General features: G+C 42.3%; 1 protein-coding gene across 1 annotated transcript in view; it reads right to left on the minus strand.

The window, feature by feature from the left end:
- Window positions 1-6,258, minus strand: part of ALKAL1 (ALK and LTK ligand 1) — a gene marked incomplete at both ends in the record, with an annotated part of 32,126 nt that extends 25,868 nt beyond the window's left edge. Inside the window, one exon of the mRNA XM_082291288.1 lies at window positions 5,925-6,258. Coding sequence (XP_082147414.1) covers window positions 5,925-6,258 — 334 coding nt within the window. The remainder of the gene's footprint in view (window positions 1-5,924) is intronic.
- Window positions 6,259-20,772: the final 14,514 nt, after the last annotated feature.

The following is a 20,772-nucleotide window of genomic DNA, read 5'->3' on the forward strand; positions in this document are numbered from 1 at the left end:
TGCAGTTCAACGAGGCTTCTCCCTTCTTGTGCCAGGACAGCACATCTCAGATATCGAGTGCCCTTCCCTGGGATTAAAGGGAATGAGAGCAAAGCCCCTTGGAGACCACTTCATCTGAAGGATTGCTCTGATGTACTTCATTATATTTTAAGTCTCCCTGTACGTAACAACTACTTTTTTTTATCTTTGCTCACTCCCTCATCAGCTCTCAGAGTTGGTCCAAGGGCTTGACATTCTCCACCATGATATGGAAGACTTATGGCTTATCCTAGATTTCAGATGTCTTTTGTTCAGTGGCCTGGCTCTACTGTCTGGGAATTATGTTTGCCAAACATGGAGTATTGCCGCTAAAAGGCATATTACACAATACCCCTAAAAACCCATGCAGGCAGGGAAAGGAATGTAGCAGTGCTGTGACAGATAGCAAAGCAATCACAATCATGACTGATTCAAGCACTGCATAGGACTGAAGGCTGAAGGAGTATACAATCTCAGCACCATTTGGGACTTCCTTTCATCAAAGGAAATGAAAATTCATGCAGCCCACTTGTATTTTTTGGGTGGAACTGACACCTAACCGTGGTACAAGCAGAGATAATGGTTATTTCCACTGCACTCACTGGGACTGTTTATATTTCTGCCTCATGGTGTGGCGAGACCCTGACAGCCCCTCCAATCCTGGCTCAGTAACTACTGGCCTGGGAAGCATATTGCCCTATGCAATCTTCACTCCCTCCAGCACTCAAGCCAGTTGCCCTGTCCCAAGGACACTGCCATATAGATGTTCTGCTGAGAGGAATAGTATTTGATATTTAATTACATTTGTTAATCTATGAGAATATATTTTCTTTTAGTCACTAGATCTGGAATATACAAACTTAGAATTTATTTCCATATCATGTCCACCTCATTAAAAATAAAGAAAAACAAGCCCCTAAACCATTTGGAATACGGCTTATACTAAGCTTTCAAAAGCAGAATATATTTGCCTTGTTTTGTTTCAGAAAAGCCTACCTACCAGCTTGACTGTAAAAATAATTGATTCAAAAATGTCAGTTATAGAATGAGGAATGATTACTACAGATCACAAGAATTTATTTGGATTGTTTTAATGTAACAGTTATTCTTTTTTTAAACCAATTTCAACCACTATTTTGCTAATTTCTAAGATAATGTTTGTTTTGGTAAATGTGATTTTGGAGAATGTCATTTTTATTAACTCTCATTTTCTTTTAAGTCTCCTGGATGTGTTAATTCCTATTAACACAATACAGTAAGAAAGGGGGGGAAAAAAAGCTAGCTTATTAACAGAAATAATAATCAGATGAGGCTTAAGCATTACAAAGAACTCTGTGTTATGTCATACCATACATTTTAATTTCTTAGAGACAAAGTTTACATTCCTCAATGGTCTCCTTTTTTTATTCCAGATCTATAATTACATTCACTGAAGTAGTTTAGTATTAGGCACAGCAGGTCTTGTAGAATTAGGGACTTCCAGCTGTAACTATCACTACACCTACAGGAGATCTTTTTAAGTGAGGAAAAAGAACAAAACTTTTCTTACACCTTACATAGGATACATGGGTTTGATTTAACCCCAAACTAAAATAAACCTCAAATGTATCTTTCAAATCTAATTCATTATGAATAATGGTTAAACTAGCACTATGTCATAGGACAACTTACAGTTTTCTGCTGCTGATGTGTAAGAAATTTTGGCATAAAACTGAACTCCTAAGTGTAATCTCAAAGTTTAAATATTTTGAGGGCCAAATTCTCTCCTCTGATATGTTATTCTAAATCTGAAGTAGATATGCTCAGGAGGATAATTTGAACATACTCATAAACTGAGAGCAATATTTATCTTCATTCCTTCATGCTTGAAAAATAACTACTCAAAATGTTTTAAAATGTCTTGTTGGTCTCCCAGGACAAAAAGGAAATTTCAGCCCCCTAACCCTTGTAAGTTTAGATAGCTCCTTTCTCCACTGTGGTGGGAAATAGGTAAGGAAAGAACAGACAATGCAGATTTTTTTATTTCTCAATATTTCTTTAAATCTAATTACATGGAAGCTATTCTGGTTTTGAGGAAAGTGTTTGGATAAATGTAACAAAGAAAATCTAAGAAGAATGACAAACTATTCTAGTTCCCCTGACTTGACATCCAAAAATAACCTGAAGCTGAATCTTCTCTTTGTGAAAATACATGTTTTCTTCATAAAAAAAGCTGACCACAGTTATGCATCAGACGCAGGGGATAGTTATAAAAAAGACTACCCATTGAAGAGCTTTCATCACTAAGCTTAAAACACTTTGAGACATTTCTTAGTGAAAAAAAAAAATCACAAGCATAGAAACTTCATGGAAATCAGGCAAGTAAAGGATGTTATGACAGAAATTTTAATCCCACTGGATATAACAATTCAAAGGAACAATTTGTATTTTTAGTGACATCCTACCAGGAATCCTAGAAAAAACAAAGATTGCTTTTTGGTTTGTTGGAATTTCATCTAAAGGTACTCTTCAGAGTAAGTGCTCACTCTCCTTAATCAGGTCACCAAGAAAAACAGGGACAGATCTGTGTCAGATAAGACTTTTGAACATGTAGGGATAAAAGAGATAAGAAGTTAAGACAGCTGAAGTGATGGTGAAACTGGTATCTCTATTGCATATGTGAGTGTCCTGGGTCCTACAAGAACCATGACACAAATTTGCTTATGGTTAAGAAGCACATGACATAGAATATAACCTTGATTATTAAGGGGAAAGAAGAACCTAAAGAGTCCTTTCCAGGCAGGTCACAGCATCTCACTGGCCCAACACAGCAGGGCAGGTTTGAGTGTCCACTCTACTTCAGTCATGCCCCTTTGCTCTGTGACAAAACCAGATGAAGTAGAGCACAACTCTTATTCCCATGGCATAGCTCTAGCCCAGAACCTGTCTGTGAACCACCTGCTAGCCACATCCAGATGGCATATCACAGACCAAAACCACTCTCACTTTTATATCCTACATATTCATCTATAACTGAGTGGTACATGTACCATGTCTGACAGTTAAGGGTTTCACTCTTCTTTTTCCTTCCTCATCAAAGACACCCTATAGGTGCTGTGCTTTCCCATTTGGCCTGAGCTAAATGAGCAGGACCCCATAAAACTACGGAGGAGGTCCCATCCCCTCTCAAACCTCACCCCTGGACATGTGCTGCAGCCACTCACCCTGTGCTGCTCCTAGAATTCACCCAGTGGTAGTCCAGGTCAGCTTTCTCACTATTCAAATAGTTAACCAAGGCCTTAAATGAAATAAAAGAAAGGTGAGTGTGGAGGTGCGGCTCAGCGAGTGGCTAGACTAAAGCTGGAGAGAGTCCTGAGAGTGAAGGAATGAGAGAACAGGAGGGGAAGTACATTTCAGTACTCCTGCTATTCAACTCATTGATGATACAGAGTAGCATCCTCAGAAAATAAAAAAGAAAAAGAGAAAACACACAGAAATTATTTGTCTTGCATTCTCTGTTCTGTATACAGCACTATTCCGGATGCTTTTTTGTTTCAAACAAAAGAAGTAATTAGCTGCTCAACTGTCTTTTAAATCAGACACTTGGGTTTGATTTCCAGCAGCTACAGACAATCAAAATATGTAACTCCAGTTTCAAATGCTTGGCTGAGTACTCCACTGAATGCAACGACTTTCCAGTCTGAGGGGAAGATAAGCTGCTCTGTTCAGCTGATGAACAGGTAATACCAGCTGGAGTAAAAAGCTGCCATTAATGTGTTGGTGACAGGCGTTATAAAACAAAGAGTTAATGACTTGTAACAAAAGCTGTGTCACATTCTTCTATCCCACAAAACAAGTACACACTATCACAACAGGGGCTAATTTGTATCCTTGGTATTGGTAACAAAAAATGAGATGAATCCAAAAATGTGACTATTATTTAAACTGTAGATCTGCTCTTTCAGGCTGGAGAGAAAGCTACCTTTGTGGCTGCCCATAGGACACTGCACCTACACCGGGGACAACTGGAGAATTTCTCTAAGGAAGTTCAGCTGTTTCTTTTGTGTACAACATAATTACTAAAAGTAACAAATAACAGAAAACAAAATCTTACAGTGTATAAAACTGATGGATTCAAGAAAATTCCCCTTCAAAATTATATAAATATTATGAAATATTTATGCTTTCTATAGTTAAATAGAATTATTTAGTTAAGAGCAAATATCTCACATGGGAGATACCATTGTCTAAAATAGAATTTTTCTTCAAGCCACCTGATACTAGTAGTTATTCCAATAATTATTGCAAAGTATAAACCTGAAAGTAATTCTCAGATTTATACTATTCTGTCTTCCATTCTCTTGAAAAGAAGAATGTAAGCCTTAATGTATTCTGCCTTGAAAAGACCATTTAACTTTTTTTTTTTGGGCTGAGGTCTTGCCCACAGCACATAAAGTATTCAAGCCACAGTAAACAAACACTTCTGACCAGGCATGCTGATAACCTGCACCATCTTTTCCAGTCAGCACACAAATCTGTGGCAATCTGGTTTGGGTTGGTTTTCCATAACTACCAGAGACTTTACAGTCTGAAAAGGCAAGAATATCTGGAAGTTCACTGGAACAATACAACCCCTTAGTGATGTACAGTCCAATACCTGGAGCAGATCACACTGAGAAGCTTCAAGGCCAGAGCATTGATTACTTCTTGATTGATAAATTTTGGCCCAGATTCCTTAGAATGTGCAGCAATCTCCCTGTGCAAGTGCTGCCCTACCAATCAGTTATTCACCTATTAACTTCTGAATTTGTCATGCAACTTCAAGATTTTCCAAAACTAGGCTTAATTTCCTTTAAAACGGACTACTGAACAGAAAAGAGTAAGTCTACCAGTGAGGCTTGGGCAGGGCTGCATCTCAGCTTCATCCATTGCCAGCCATCAGCCACAAGGGCGCTCTCCAGGGACACAAATCCCTAAGAAACCGAACTTCCCTGGGTTCCCTCAGTTTGGTTTCTCTCCAGCAAGGTCTGTGACAGGCAACAAGAGAAAAATATTAGTGGGCTACAGCCAGGGACAGTCACTAGATTCTCCTTTTTTTGCAGAACTGCACCATCCTAACCCACGCAAACTCCTCAGGCAGCTCCGCTCCAGTACGAAATGTTTTTGCGTGGCTCTGCATCAAACCTAGCAGTGTCAGTCTCCTAGCCAAGGACAGTGTGAGTATCAGCAGGCAGCTGTGCTTGGCCCTGAACTGTCCCTGCTGTCACTGCCAGGCCTGGCCCGTGCCAGTTCTGGAGATGGCTCCCTGCCCCAGTCTGAGCATCCTCTGAAAGGTGAAATAAGCCCCATGCCCAGCACAGTCTGGATCTTCTGCACCTGCCCTGCAAAACTAGAGAAGTGCATCACATGAGAACCAGCAAAGTTGAAGAGGAAGTTTAAAGGAGTACGTCCAGACAGCTGTCGCTCAGATTGGTCATTTATCCTCTTTGGGCAGATCAGAGGAGCAGTCCTAAGTTTGGGGAGAAACAGGGCCCCCAGTGCTGCGCTGCAGTATAGGGAAGTTGGAAGGCTTGCTCTGAGGGATCAATGGTGGCCGCAGCTGACCTCCCGGCCGAAGGTGCCGAAGCCCCAGTGACCCTCTCCTGCCTTCCGTCTCGGATACCCCCACAGCTTCAGCTGGGGAGCGGGGCTGGGCTGCGCTGCCCTCAGGGGGGTCGAACTCAGCAAAGGCAGAGCCCACCCCGTGGCAGCCCCGGGACGATGGCAGGGCATCCCCCGACCCGCTTTCCGCCGGCCCGCTCCCTGCCGCAGCGGGATGCGCCGGCAAAGGAGCCGTCGGGCTCGGCGGCTGGAGGAGGTGACAGGAACGGGATCCGGAGGGGCTGCACCCCCGGGCTCCCTGCGCGGGGCAGCGCGGCGGCTCTTACCTCCGTGCCGGGCGGCGGCGAAGACCCGCGGGGGCGGCGGGGCGGCGGCGGCGGCCGGGGGCGGCCGGGGGGCGGCGGCGGCCGCTCGGGGCTCTGCCGGGGGGGCACTGCTGCCGCTGTACCGCCGGGAGATCACCCGGTCCCTCCGCGGCGGGCGGGGCGGCGGCGGGCGGCCGTCGTCGCCCAGGGCTTGGAGGAGGATGTCGAGGAGCGCCCCCCGCTCGGCTCCGGCGGCGGGCACGTCCCTGCCCTCGGCGCCCGGCGGCGGCCCGGCCGAGGCCAGCAGCAGGAGCACGATGGCGGGCAGCGCCTGGCGCTTCTTCGCCCCTCGCATCTCTGCGGCGCTGGGAGGAGGCAGAGAGCGAAGGCGGTCAGCGTTGGGCCCGGCCCGCACCCCACCCGCCCGCCCCCCATGCCGCGCCCGGGGGCACCGCCGCTCCCGCACGCTGGGCCGGGCGCAGCCCGCGGAGCGCCGGCGGAGGGGGCGCGGAGCGGGGACCCGACGGGCCGGCACCCCGCAGTGCCGCCACGCTCGCCCAGCTCCTCGGAGAGTGCGTTTAATAGTCACGGATTAGGGCAAGGTTATTAACCGCGCCGCACATATTCGCGGTACAGGGTTTTGCAGGGGATTTGCTCGGCTCCCTTTGCCCTTGGAGTCCCTGCGCCCGCGGGTGCCTCCTGGTTCTGTCGGCGGAGCAGGGCGGCGGGGGAGCCCCCACGATGGGCCAGCCTTGTCCAGCCACCTTGTGCTCCACCCGGGGAGCGAGCACGGACGGCAGTGGGATGGAGTTCAGTGAGCGGAGAGTTACATCGGAACTGCCGCAAATCACGGTGTAAAGGGCGAAAACAATTACCGCAGGCTGGGGCTTCGAGAGCAGCACTTAATGCCCTAAGTAAGCTATTCTAATTATAGAAAACGGGTAGCATTAAGAGAGAGGGAGGCAAATTCTGTTATTTACAAACTGTTTTCTAGTTGGCCTGCCTTGCAAATCCTCTTGGGCGAAGGAGTTAATTCGAGCCTCAAGGGAGCCGGCTCTCCCCGACGGCTCGGGGCTCTCCCTTCCTCCGCCGCCGCCGGGGCGCACGGCAAACCCGGTGAGTAACCGGGGAACGACCCGCGGTTGGCTCCGGGGCAGCGACACCCCCTCGTTCCACACCAAGATCCCCTCCAGAGAGCCGGCGGGAGGCCGCTTACCTTCAGGCGGAGGCGAGTCCGGCTGGGTGCGTGCGGGCTGGGGAGCGAGGTCCTGTGCCGCCGTCGGAGAGCCCGTGTCCCCGCGGAGGCTCCGCCGGGCGCGGAGTGGGGCGCTCGGTGCTGCGCCCGGAGATGGGGGATGCGCCCTCCAGGGCCATGCGCTTCTCTTATATAGTCCACACCGGCGTACTCATTTGAGTACTATCGACTTTAGGTGGGTGGCAGTCGATGGAGACACCTCTGGTAATCACTCTTGGGCTCAGAGAGGGTCTTTTCTGACAAACTTCCTCCTCCCCGATTGTCCCCCGGTGGATGGCAACTGAAAGCTGCGTTTGAAGTGACTCTGATCTATTTGTGAAATTAGATTTCCCTGAAGATTGGGGAACGCTTACTAATAAAGCTGCCGGCTCAAGAGATTAAAATGTGCTTTAACTTAGCGGGATTCCCTTGGGAGTACAACAAGGAAACTAATTCTCCCCTTCTTTTATTGAACCAAGAAGCCGTGAGCAAAGTCTGAAGTGTGTATAAATTCGGTTCTGTTTTGATGGTAAGGAAAGTGGTAATCTGTCCTCGGCAGGTGAATTCATGAACTACAAACCTTGTAAAAGTTTGCTTCTTCAAAACAGCTTTTTTAATTTTTGACAATGAGACTTAATGAAAACTTTGCAAAAAAGGTAGTAACCTAACAAAACCATTAAACCCACAGGTTAAAAAACTTGCCTCCTAAAGCCCTAAATAGATCAGCCAAAAATTAGTGAATAGAATCTCAACTTTCAGAGAGCACTTGAATTCAGGTGCTCTCGACAGACTGAAAAGCAATACACATTTTTCAGATTATACCAGACAATATTTTATGTTGGTATTTTGCAAGTATAACTCTGTCATAAGTTACCACTTAGATATTTACTTAATAAGAGTGGGAGAAAAAGAAAAAAAAAAGAGAGATCCTTTAAGATGTGAAAATGGGGAATTTAGATTTGAAAAAGATTTAAACTATTCTGAATCTGTCTGGCATACAACATTTCCCTACAAACTATGTCTCTTTCCCCAAGTCCTTCATTCATGCCCTTCTCTGATTATCTCAGGCAGCACACACTCAGGGCTGTGTCTCACAGGGACTATGTCATTGCTGGTGATGGGAACCAGCTTCTTCCCCACATCACCCTATGCTTGTGCCATCCTCACTCACCTTTGGGGGTGTGATCCCACAAGATCAGAGACCAAGCCATGTTTAACTAATAAAGACTTACAAAGGGTTTTGTCACACAAATGTTTTTAGAGGTCAGCATGCTGCACTAGATACTCTGGTCTGACCTGTGGATCCCAGGATAACTGAAGCAAAGTGTCATTCTCTCGCTATGGGATTTCCTGTTTTTGCATCTTTATTGGATGCATACAAGGAGTTTACTTTTGTCAGGCTGATGGTTAGGCTGAGTGAAGAAGGAAAGGGGAGAAATAAAGCAGCATATTAATTAATCAGCTGCAAAATAAATCCCAAAATTTCTCTCCTTTTCTTATTTGTTTCTATTGTTTTATTATTCTTTTATTTTGCCCACAGAGACACATACTGACACCACAGAATAGGACTGAATTTTTCTCTGGAACTGCCTTAGCTCAAGCTCCTCTGCCCACCTTCATTACTAATCATGGACTAGGTTTACATCTTCTAGTCCTGGGAGCAGGTCACATGGGAAGGAAATCCATGTGGCACTCTTAAGACAGAATAATTCTGCTGCTCATAAAAACCCCAAAGTCTTTATTGGATGTCTGTTTGAGGCGGATAGCAGAATACACCTAAGGATTAAAAGCAGTATTGCAAAAGGCAAGCAAATAGTCCCTCATTTCTCACCCACATCCCCAGAGAAGATCTAGGGAGTCTGCAGACTGCCATGGCTGACCATGCAATCTTGATGGACAACATCCCGGAGCTGCTAGTTTGGGAAAGTTTGTAACCCCTTCAGCAAAGATTGTCAAATGTCACCCCCACTTAGGAACTTAGTGGGTTCCTAAGATACAAATGCTGCTATAAATACTAAGGCCATTAAATTTCGTTCTTTAATTTACATGTTGATCATTTAGGGTTTTGAAGTTTCGTATTGGAACCCAACTAGGCCCTTTACCATTATGAGCCATCCAGGTTTACCCTTGTCCTTTACCTCTGCTGTAACTTGTTTCTCTCCTTTGGAAGAACTGTATCCTTCTTTCCTTGGATGGACATTATACCCACCCAGAGGGCAATGAACTGGTTCATAATTAGTTTTCAGTTAGACAAAATAAACAGAGAGATTGCTTAATTTCTTACCATTTTTTTAATGTTATCCTTTGGTATTTTCAAAAGAATAATCAAGAAGTCAAGAAAAAAAGAGTGTGGGTGTCCCTGCAGAGCAGCTAGAGAGGCAGGTCCATCAGGCCTTGAAGTTACTGCAAAGATTTCCATTCACTTCTGTAGGAGTTGGGACAAGCCTTAAAATGAAAAGAACCAATTAGAACCATAGCACATCTAACTCACAAGTTTTAAGTAGCTTTTTCAGATTTTTTCTACACTCAAGAACCTTAAAGACTTGTTTAAAAACAAAACAAACAAAAAGATTTGTTTTCTATTTTTGTGCAAAGCCTTGTCTCTTTTTAAGTCGTTTTGATATTTGAATTCATCAGAGAGCAGTTGAAAGAAGGAAGACCAGACTGCATCCAGAGGGTGATGAAGAGAATTACTAATCCTAGGCAATTTTGGCAGGATGAAACCCCATTCTCATTGGCCCCTTTGTTAGTAGCTCTAATGTTTCTCCTCATCATTATATGGAGAAAAAATCTCAGCATGAGATTTACATCAAAGAGATCCTCTTAAGGCTTCACTCAGTTTCTTATTTAGGAACAGAGAACCTGTTAGTAGAGAGCCGAAATAAGTCTGGTTATTTGCTTCTTGTAGCTAATAGATTTAAACAGGTACATCACATTATTTTTTCCTGTGACATGTTCTTTTTACTTTCTGGTCTGCCTTAGCCACAAGTATATCTGATTGAACTTAAAAGCAAACTAGTTATGTCAAAGTCTCACAGGGCTGACAGGGACTCAGAGAGTTGATCTAGTGCTTTCCCTTGCTCAAGGCAGAGACAACTGTACCTATGTCATCAGGGCTCAGTTAGAAACTTTTAATTTCTCCCGTCAAGCTCAACACTTCATCACAAATCCATTAAATGAAAAATTGGTAAATGTTGGTTTAGAAGTGACATTTTACCTCGGGATTTACACTGAAATATAAAAATTATCTAAATGGATTCCCAAAGCACACATTCAAATGAAAGACAGACTAAAGTAAAGATTTAAAATGTAGGTGTTTTGCTGTCTCTACATAAATCTGTCAGCTGAAGATTTCCATGGCCACTCATCTAAATCAAGAAGAAAAACAGAGAAAGCCTGTTTCTGTCGAAGTTCATGCGAATTTTCTTGTTGACTTTGTTGAGCAGGGATTTAATGCAGGGTTGTTACTAAAGGAGAGGTGAGGAAGTGAAAAATCACCTCAAAAATATGAATGTATTAGCCAAGGCAGTAAATTATAGATGGCTGTTGTAATTTCTGATAAGTAGCAGAGGATTCCAGCTGTTTTCAGACAACAGCATTTCCTTAAAATCAGCCTTTTTACACAGCCATTACGTACATGCCTGTTGAGGCTCAGTGCAGAAGACTTGATCAGAGGGCCTTTTGAATACCTTTTGCAGCCCTTTATTTCTGAGAATCCACAGGGGTTTTTGCAAGTGGCTTTTAAGGCACAGGGCATGCTAATGAACTGTCTGACGGGAAGGCCATACAGTTAAAGAAGTAAAACAGTGTCACTGAAAGAGATGTGAGAATCAGTGTGAAAGCTGAGTCCATCTCTTAACCTGATGCTGTTTTCTGAACGTTTTTGGTAGAAATATCACACCAGAGAATTGTGGCGTGTTCTTAATTGAATTTTAGGTGGTGGGTTCCAGTGGTTATTCCGTACAATAAACATCATCGTCTTTCCCATTAAAGAATAGCATATGAGTTTTATTATTGAAAACATATCAAAGCATTTGTAACTACCAAGCAATAATGATCCTTACTGGCCTTATTGTTAAGAAATTTTACCATGAAGTCACCACCTTTAAGGTTTGGGGGGTATTTTGCACCTGCAATTATGATATAATGAGTCATTTTTTTAGGCCTTTTGGCTCCCCTGTCCTCTGGAAGGCTGAGCTGGAAACATGAAGAAGCTTTTGACACAGAGATCTCAAACAATAACCTGAAAACTCACCTACAAGTTGTTCAGCAGTAAGCAAAGAGGATATAGGGAGAAAACTGAGGAGCCAAGTTTAGTAGGACTGTGAAATAAGTCCTTCTATATTCTTTTATTTTTCCTGATGCAGTTTCAGTAGTGAGGGTTTTGTTTCTGCACTGGCTGTCTGCAGCTGGGACTGTTCAGCTGAAGGTGGCACATGGGATAAAGCACCGAGTCTGAGTTATAGATGTTACTTCACAAGAATCTAATCCAAACAGTTTTTCTCTTAGCCTAAGTGATATTGAGAACATAATAACAAGAAATGAACATGGCTTGCCTTTTAAATTGTTCCCTGGACAAAATCTTCTACAAGATTTTCAAAGAAGAAAAATAGAAAGACTTTAAAACCTGGTAAGATTTTCCAGGACTTGAGAGTGGTGTGCTGAGGACAACTCAGCTGGGCTCAAGGGCTGAGAAGTAATCAGTTTGACCAAAGACCCTTTGAATTGCTTGCAGTTCTTCACAAGTGCTGCAACATGGAAGATACGAAGGCAATTATTTGTATTACCATGACTCTGAAGATTGACAGCTTAGCTTATTTTAGAAAATATTCAATAGTGGCTTGGTTTGTTGTCACCTTTTGATTTTGACTAGAATTACATTTAAGAAGGACAAAGCAGACCCTCCCCCACAAGAATCCTGCTGCAGGCACCTGCTGTTATCTGACCCCAAAATACCAAAAATAGATACCAAATTGTCCCACTGGTTTGAGTCTTTTTCTTTTGAACCCAGATCCTCAGCTCTGTCAGATGCACTGCAAAAGACAAAAGTTCTCTTTCTGAGGTAATGACAGCTTATTACACCTGTCATTATAGCAGCTAAAAGAGTTTATTTGCAGATGCAGCAGGTTTAAATTAAATCTCTTGCCTCGCACAGAAGACATCTTCACCATATGCCCTTTTTGACAGCAGATTCATGACTCCAACCTACTGACACCACCAAAAAGCTGACTGGTGACATGAATAACTGTGCAAGTGGCATGGCTATCCTGAGGAGATGCATCCAACCAACACGAGGACCATCACCCAAATGTTTCCTTTCAACAACACCAAGGACTGGATGACCTTTTCAGGGCTTGGCAACAAGGGCAATATCAAGAATTTACACTCAAATCACGGAGTCACCAATTCATAAAAAAAAATGTTAAATTTCATCTTGCAATGAGAGCTTTCATCGGGGAACCTGAACTTAGGGATTTTTGTGGATGGAAACATTCAAGAGCAGCCTTCACTGAAGATGGAGAATCAATCCAGGTGTGCTGCAGCAGAGTAGTCTGAGTTTAGAGCTCACTGACCTCCACTGATGAATAATCAACTTTTAAAAAAGAAAAAGAAAATTTGGATGTAAATGTTGTGTCAGTGGGGAAAGAGGAGGTTCAAAAAGTTTTAGAAAAACTGTAGGGACCACCCCAAATGAAAAAATCCTCCAGCTCATGTTCATGTTACTTCCAGACCAGAAACTAAGACATTTGATGCCATTCCCTACAGCAATGGTATTTTCTGATTACCTGTTACATTAAGGATAGATATCCTTAAGGATAGATAGTGGTCTCCTGTGAATCCTTGCCGATTTCTTGTCTACTTCTCAGGAGACTGGCAAAGTTTCCAGACCTGCTGCATACTGATGGTTTCAATGCAAAAGATTTCTAAGAAGCATTTGACGTTGTGCCACTTGACAGTTTAGATAAGAACTTTGAAAGTTAACACAGTCTGAATTCAGTGGATTAACTGGTTCTCTGAGGAGCTTCACACTAAAAATGTTAGTGGGATAATGTTTATTTGAATAAAATGCACATCAGTGTTGATTTGGTAAGAGATTTTCAGCAGGAATTGGTTTTTAGACTGGAAAGAGGTAAAGAAAATGGGTGTCTGTTTTGTAGGCCAACATGGGCGCTGGGACTGAGAGTTACAATCAACCAGAACACAGCCAAATGCAGAGAGTGAAGCTCTCTGAGGGTGGATTCCTGCCTGAAAAAGAGTTGGGCAAGCAATGCTGCTGATATCCAGAAAGAAGAATCTCAGATAATACTGTTTCTCACTGATGAGACTGCTGATCAAATCTTGTACTTTAATCATCAGTTCAGACCTCAGGAAGAATAACAAAAACTGGAGAAAAATAAGGAATATGTTTTTAAGTTTGGAAAAAATACTTTAAAGCAAAAGACTCAAGTTTATCAGAAAGGAATCTCTTTAATATGGGAACAGAAACATCATGGTCATTCAGTCCATAACACCTGAAGCTGTAAGAGTGCAATAGAGACATGCCCTCCGCATGCCCCTACAGACTTCACGTGACACAGTATTATGAAATAGTCTAGAGCAAGTCTGAAATGCCTGTAACAGGCCAAAAGCAAACCTGTAATGTCTGAAGGCACTTCAGGAAAAAAATCCAGAACAATGACAAAGCCTTAAGGCCTGGTAGGAGTAGGGGGTTTTTAAAATAAACCAACCTGAGGAAGCAGATCATCCCCTTGCTATGAATGTCAGAATTCTTCTGCCTACCTGACCTAGAGGAAAAATTTCACGATGACTCCAGCCCTGGTGACTGATTTAAAGCTGAACCTGTGATTATGATACACTAGCCAAGCAGCTGAGAATTTTATAAATTACTAATGGCTCTTTTTGACATATTGTCTCCAGCTGTGAAAGTCTCCAGTGACTCAAAGGGAAGGGAAAAATACCAATCTGTTCCTCCTCTCTGCCTCCTGAGGCAAACAAGGCATCAAAGGGACGCCTAAAGAATAGTTCCTATCTCATCAGGTGAGAACATGGGGTTAAAGCAATGGAAATGAAATAGATGAGCAGTGTTCCTATAACTTCTAAATTCACTTGGGTATAGTCATTGTTATTTTTAACAGACTACTTCTAGGTCTGGCACTCTTCTGCTAGCAGGGGCAGTGGGACCAATGGCTTTATCTTCTCCCACCCCACAGCTTTCTTATTAAATTAAATAATGGTTTGAAGGAATATTTGACAGTAGATTTTCCTTGTTTCTTAAGATGTCCATCCTTTGACAAAAGTTACTTTTTTAAAATCTCTGCCAATGGCAGAGAAAATTCACCTTATAACAAATCATGTAGAAGTGTCTTTGGACCTTATAAATAAAAGAAATTGTTTAATTTGTTAGCATCAGGTTTGAAATGCTTTTAAGGACCTTGCCATATCCCTGATCCCAACTAAATCTTTTGACAATCATAAGTGCAACTAATAAATTACACATTATGTAATTTATATGTGGTTTTTTTCTGATAAGTTTCAAAAAACCAGGCATTTAATTTTGCTTCCTTTCTACTGTATTGCAAGACTGGACTGTTGAAGAACTCAGCTCCAAAATCATATTAAAAAAAAAAAAGCAGTAGATCTTCCTAACCCTCTTCAATTGTGTCCTTTTTTGTCCTCTTTTCTAGTGCCCTTCCTGCCATGCTACTCCTAAATCTAAAATCATCACATAACCTGTTCCTTCAACTGCCTCAGTTTCTCCTTGTTATACATTTTTTGATCCCGCATTCCTCTTTTCAGCCATCCATCCAGGTTTTTTTCTTTTCATTTAAAATGCCACAGGACACTACAGCTGAAATATCAAATGTGTTCACTCATGCAGTTTTTACATGTGCCTTGTATTTCTAGTAAACAGAAAGACATTTACTATGTCCTTTGTTACCAAGGAAAAGAAGAAGAAATTAAACACACCCAAAATCTCTGCTATATATTAATTTTTGTCCTGATCTACAACAACTTAATAAAGAAGCTAAGCACCACTTTAAATGTTTTTTAATTATTTCATTTTAATAATGATTTTTATTTTGGCATTGATTTTCACTTTTTTTCTGTGGGATCCTTTTTCCAAATTGACTTGAACACTTTTAAAAGAATAAAGACTGACTGACAGAAAGTCAAGCTGTGTTAATTACATGGTGTATTGTTGTTGGAGATTATTTTCAAGTCTAGTTGAAACTAATATTAAAACTGGAAGTTTTGCTGAGGTTGTACATTCCTTATTCTGAAATACTGCATCTTTTGCCACAAGTCCTGGCAGTGTGACCATATGGGAACTAAGCTGTGCCTACCTAATAGCTTCCACTGGATCACTTTCTGTTCACCACTGAAGGGGCTCCACAATTCAGGTAACCCACTTTACATCAGTGTCATCTCTCTGTCAAAGTAGGACCGCTTCTGATATAGAAAGGACCAAATGGAGCAGAAAATAAAGAAAAAAAAAAAAACCAAATATCTATTAACCTTTCCAATCATGGACAGAATTAATATGAGGCACACCATGATCACAGAGTCATAGAATAACCTGAGTTAGAAAAGAAAAAGAAGCTGAACTGGCTCAAGTAAGCATTTCAAGCTGAAATTAGTTCTTAATGGCTGGTTCCCCCACCAGGCCCACTGCATGCCTCACAACTCCTCTTGGGAAGAATATGAAGAAGTAGATACCACGGAGATGTCAGTGAATTGCTGGTAGCAAAGGACAGCAGGAGTGCCTCTTCCAGAAGCATTGCTGTCTCACAGTGTTCACAAATTTGTGGGTCCTGGTGAGACTGTGGTGGTCTCTGACCATCTCAACAACATTTGGGTGCACTGGACATTTCAACCATTTTGACAAATGTGTAACAGTTAAAGATATCCTCCTATTTTTCTAAATATAAAAGACAAAGGCAGGCAGAGCAATTCATTAGTGCATGGAGAGCAGAAGAAACTAAAGATCTTTCTGAGGGATACCCTTCTCTTCTGTTTTCCTTCCCAGGTCAGGACAGAATAGACTCAGCAGGAAGTGGACACAGGACTGCATTTGCTACTGCTCTTTATCTCCTGTCTCATCTCCTGTTTTCCTTCCTCCACAACTCTCATTTCATTGTCATTGCAGGAATTTGAATATGTTGCTGAGCAAACTGCACTAGGCTCCTCCTGTGCTGCCTACTTAACTGGTAGGCAACACCAAGACATGCAAAACCCAGCAGAAAGCTAGGCAATGACTACATTTCCCAAGCCCTTTCTTCCCTACATTTCTAAATAAAAAAAACTATTTAATAGATTTTTATCTGCCAGTTGTGATATTTAGACAGTTTATAAAACACTGTGAAAAAATGTGTACCTAAAGCTAGTGGATCTAAGATAAGCAGATCTCCTCGGCCCAGACAAAGACCCTTAGCTGTCTGAGGAGAAAGACTAAGCTTAGGGATAGCCTGCCACACTGCCTGCCTGCAACATATGGACCTTTACTAAATCTGATTTCAGCAGGTTTAATTTATTTGGATGTAAGCCCTACTAAATATTTGAAGAGCAATTTAGATTAAAAAAAAGAAAAAGACAAACCTTTTTTTTGCTTTGTATGACAAAGTGTCAGCTGGTAAGGTAGAAGAATAAATACTGCCAACAATTCTGGAAAAGAAAGAATAATATGGACGTCTCTGACAAATGGCTCCAGTGACACAGTCGAAGCACTCCCACTTAGTTATCTGAAACAGCTACCTATCTAAAGTGAGCTTTGCAGGTATTTTAATCCCTAGCCCAATCTTTCCCCAGGAGAAAACAAACTGAAACAACAAAATGATAGAGAACTAAACAAGGACTTCTTTTTCCCATTAGGTGTCATTGCCTTCTTCAGTTCTATTCACCTCACCTCTGTCTCTATAATCTTTTTGTATTGTCAGATTCATTGGCAGAGACCTCTTTTGCTTTCTATGGAAAGCTTCTTTTCTACTATTATTATTAACAATAATAACACTGAATGAGTCAAGGAAAGAATTTAAGTAGGGAAGATAACAAGCTAGTGGAGGAGGTAGGAAAAAAATCTGAAAAGAATGTTCAGTGAGTGCAATGAGGAGCATTGATGCAAGGAGGAGGAAAGATGCAGAGCACAGAAGGGTTAAAAGAGGAGGAAAAGAAAGTCTGAGTCAATGCAGAGTAGGAGGAGGTGATTAAAAAGAAATCAAAAAGTTGAATGTGAAAAGCAAGGAAGAATTTTCTTACAGTGAAATCAGAAGGGCAAGGAGAAAGAAATGGAAAGACAGAATAGGCTAAATAGGCTGAAGGAAGTTGTGCTCCATACCTTTTCCATAAAGTGAAGAAACTGAAGCAAATTAAGAAGGAATGAGGGAATTGGAATAGATGAGGTAGACAAGAAGAAGAGAAGAGTGATCTGTGGTAGGAAAGGAAATAATGGAAAGGAAAAAACATGTGTTTGACATATAAAGGGGAAGAAGCTGAGGTATTGGTTTAAATATTATAGTCACCGTATTTGCTTGGAAAATGGAGGGGTCTTTTCACAGGGAGAGTTAAGTTGGAATTGAACATCTGAAAAGGGGAGTTAAAAAACCCAAGCAAACAACATTTATAAACTGAAGGAGAGGTCTTTACAAGAGAAATACCACCTCAAATATAATAATTTATGGAGAAAGATCTTTGTCAATATGTCACCAAATACATACTGAAACACATATGGACAGGTCAGATTCTTTTCATACACTCTTCTCAAATATGAATTGTGTTAAATAGATTTTGTTTGGTATTTTAGTTGGATTTTGTGTCATTTACTAGCTGAAAAAAATCCCAAAGCAAAACATTTTCTCTGGCATAGGGCATTATAGAAGGGTTTGGTTTGCTACTGAGGAAATGAGAGATGATGAACTTGGCTTTGCTGTTGCATAACCACAGATGATGTTCTTTAGCTATCCTCTACTCATGCAACAACCCCGAGCTTTTATAAATTGACTCTGGGGTTTTCTGAAGCATGACACACTTGCAGCTTTCTGTGTCTAAAAGCTGAAGACATTGCCTCATCAGGATTTCCCCCCAGATTCCTCCCATTCTCTGAGATCATTCCTATCCTTCTGAAATGCCCTGCTTGCTTATTTCTTGAAATACTTGAGTGTCTTTCACTGTCATCAGCTTTCAAGACCTCTGTGGCTCTCTTTTAGTTTTTCTTGAGCCCTGTTTGAGTATGGTTCTGATACACTGGCACATCTTGGGAGTGTGCTGAGCACACATTAGTGCAATCACAGCTAAAGCAAACATTTGAGAAGAGCACTTCTGCATGCCACAGAAAATTACTTGTTTTACTGAGGGAAATTGCTTCTTGGTCCTGAAGGATTGCTGCTCCATTGGAGAGTATGGATTAAACAGCACATATGGATCCTGCAGGAGTCCATAAAAAATTTAACAGCAGCAATAAAGGTTTTCTTTGACAAGGCTCTAGTCAGCTGGCTGGCAGTGGGGTGGGGAGGCTGCCTGCTCCCCATAATCCTGCACTTCCCTGTTGGAGCAGCTGGCTCCTCAGGCAGCTGAGCATCCAGGAAAGCAGTTGGAGGGGTGGGAAGCAAAGGAGCTTGGTAGCTAGCAAATCAAGAGATACATTAGAAGGATCTCATTCCCATGAAAACTGTCGAGTTTCCGACTTTTCATCCAGATCCAGGATGAAATACACACGTGTGTGTACATGTGTCTATCTATGTATAAGCAAAAAAATATCATATATACATATGTCTATGTATATGTACATCTATTTTAAAATGCTATTTCTTGTGAGAAATGTTATCCTTATTCCAGTTGACCATAATGAATTTTTGCTGTTCTCTGCCATGAAGTTTCTAAAACTTTATGTTTTAGGCAACTAAAAGCCAAAATTAGGCAAGATAATTTCAGGGACCCCAGCTGATTATAAAAAATGTCATGATGTTCTCACTGCACATCATTACAATAAAATATGATCCAGGGCGTGAGGTTAAATTGATAGAGCAGAGCTTTTTTAGTCCTGCATTAAACAACCATCACTAAACACTTTTCCAAGCTTTATTAAGTATGGGGAAAATAGGAAGGCAAGAGGAAATAAATGTAAGTAATTTAATTTAAAAAAAAAAAAGTATTTGAAGGAGGGCTTCCATGTCAGCAGTGTTTGTTCTTATATTTCTCCTGTTCCTATTGTTAAGAAAAAACATTCCTCAATTTGACAACATTGAGAAAAAAAAGATAAAGCATGAGCTGAGATGATCCTAAGCTCTTTCTGAGGACTTTCTGATCCTGGTTCTTTAAACCAAATGGCAAATTAATGGAATACTAAAAAAATAGAATAGCAAAGGCTGAAAATGCTGTAATATGTACATCACATCAACAGAGGAGCAAGCTCTCCATTTTGGCAGCTACTGGTGGAGGTGGCCAGCAGAGCCATCCTGAGGATGTTGCTTTCGGCTGACCAAAGCATAAACAGCGTTTTGAGGAATGCAGTCCTGGCTGGCTGGACCAACCAGCCAGTGGTTTTGTCTAGCCAATGTACAGAGCAACGGGGAGAGAGAAGACTGAGGCAGAGACACACGAGTGTCCACTGCGTGGGTGACCATGCACTGGAACTGAGTGCCCAGAGAGGTTATGGAGTCTCCCTCCCTGATGATACTGGAGAACCATCTGGATGCAATCCTGTTCAAAGTTCTCTAGGATGACCCTACTTGAACAGGAAGGTTGGACAAGATGGCCCACTGTGGTCCCTTCCCACCTGATCCATTCTGTGATTCTGTGTGATTCTGTGCCTTGAAAGCACAAGTGACTGGCCTGAAGGACAAACAACACTAACCCACAATTACTGCATTTTAGAAACTGTTTTCCTCCCCTTGTATGTACAACAAAGGGAAGTTATAACAAGAAAGAAGTGTGAAAGATGAAGGAAACCTCCTCATATGAAGATTTGGTTATCTTGGATATGGAAACCACTCCTTCTCCTAAGCCTTAAAGAAGTACAGAAAAATGTTGTATTTTTTCTTTTAAAGAAAAAATAATTGAACATTATTTCATAGAACCATAGAATATGCTGTGTTGCAAGGGACCCACCAGGATCATTGAGTCCAACTCCTGGCCCATGAAGGATATCGCAAGAGTCATACCTTGTGCCTAAGAGCATTGTCCAAACACTTCTTGAGCTCTGTCAGGCTTGGTGCTGTGACCACTTCCCTGGGGAGCCTGTTCCAGTGCCCAACCACCCTCTGGGTGGAAAACTTTTCCCTGATATCCAACCTAAACCTCCACTGACACAGCTTCAGGCCATTCCCTCAAGTCCTGTCACTGGTCACAAGAGCGAAGAGATCAGTGCCTGCCCCTCCGCTTCCCTTCTCAAGGAAGCTGTAACTGCAATGAGGCTTTCCTTGTGTTTCCTCTTCTCCAGGCTGAGCAGACCAAGTGACCCCACCCTCTCCTGATAAGGTTTCCCCTCCTTCACCATGCTCTTAGCCCTCCTTTCAACACTCTCTAATACCTTAAAATCTTATACTGTGGCATCCAGACCTGCCCCCAGCACTCAAGGTGAGGCCGCCCCAGTGCAGAGCAGAGCAGGACAATCCCCTCCCTTGCCCAGCTGGCGATGCTGTG

The sequence above is a fragment of the Coloeus monedula genome, assembly GCF_965178545.1.
Source record: "Coloeus monedula genome assembly, chromosome: 1".
NCBI lineage: Eukaryota > Metazoa > Chordata > Aves > Passeriformes > Corvidae > Coloeus > Coloeus monedula.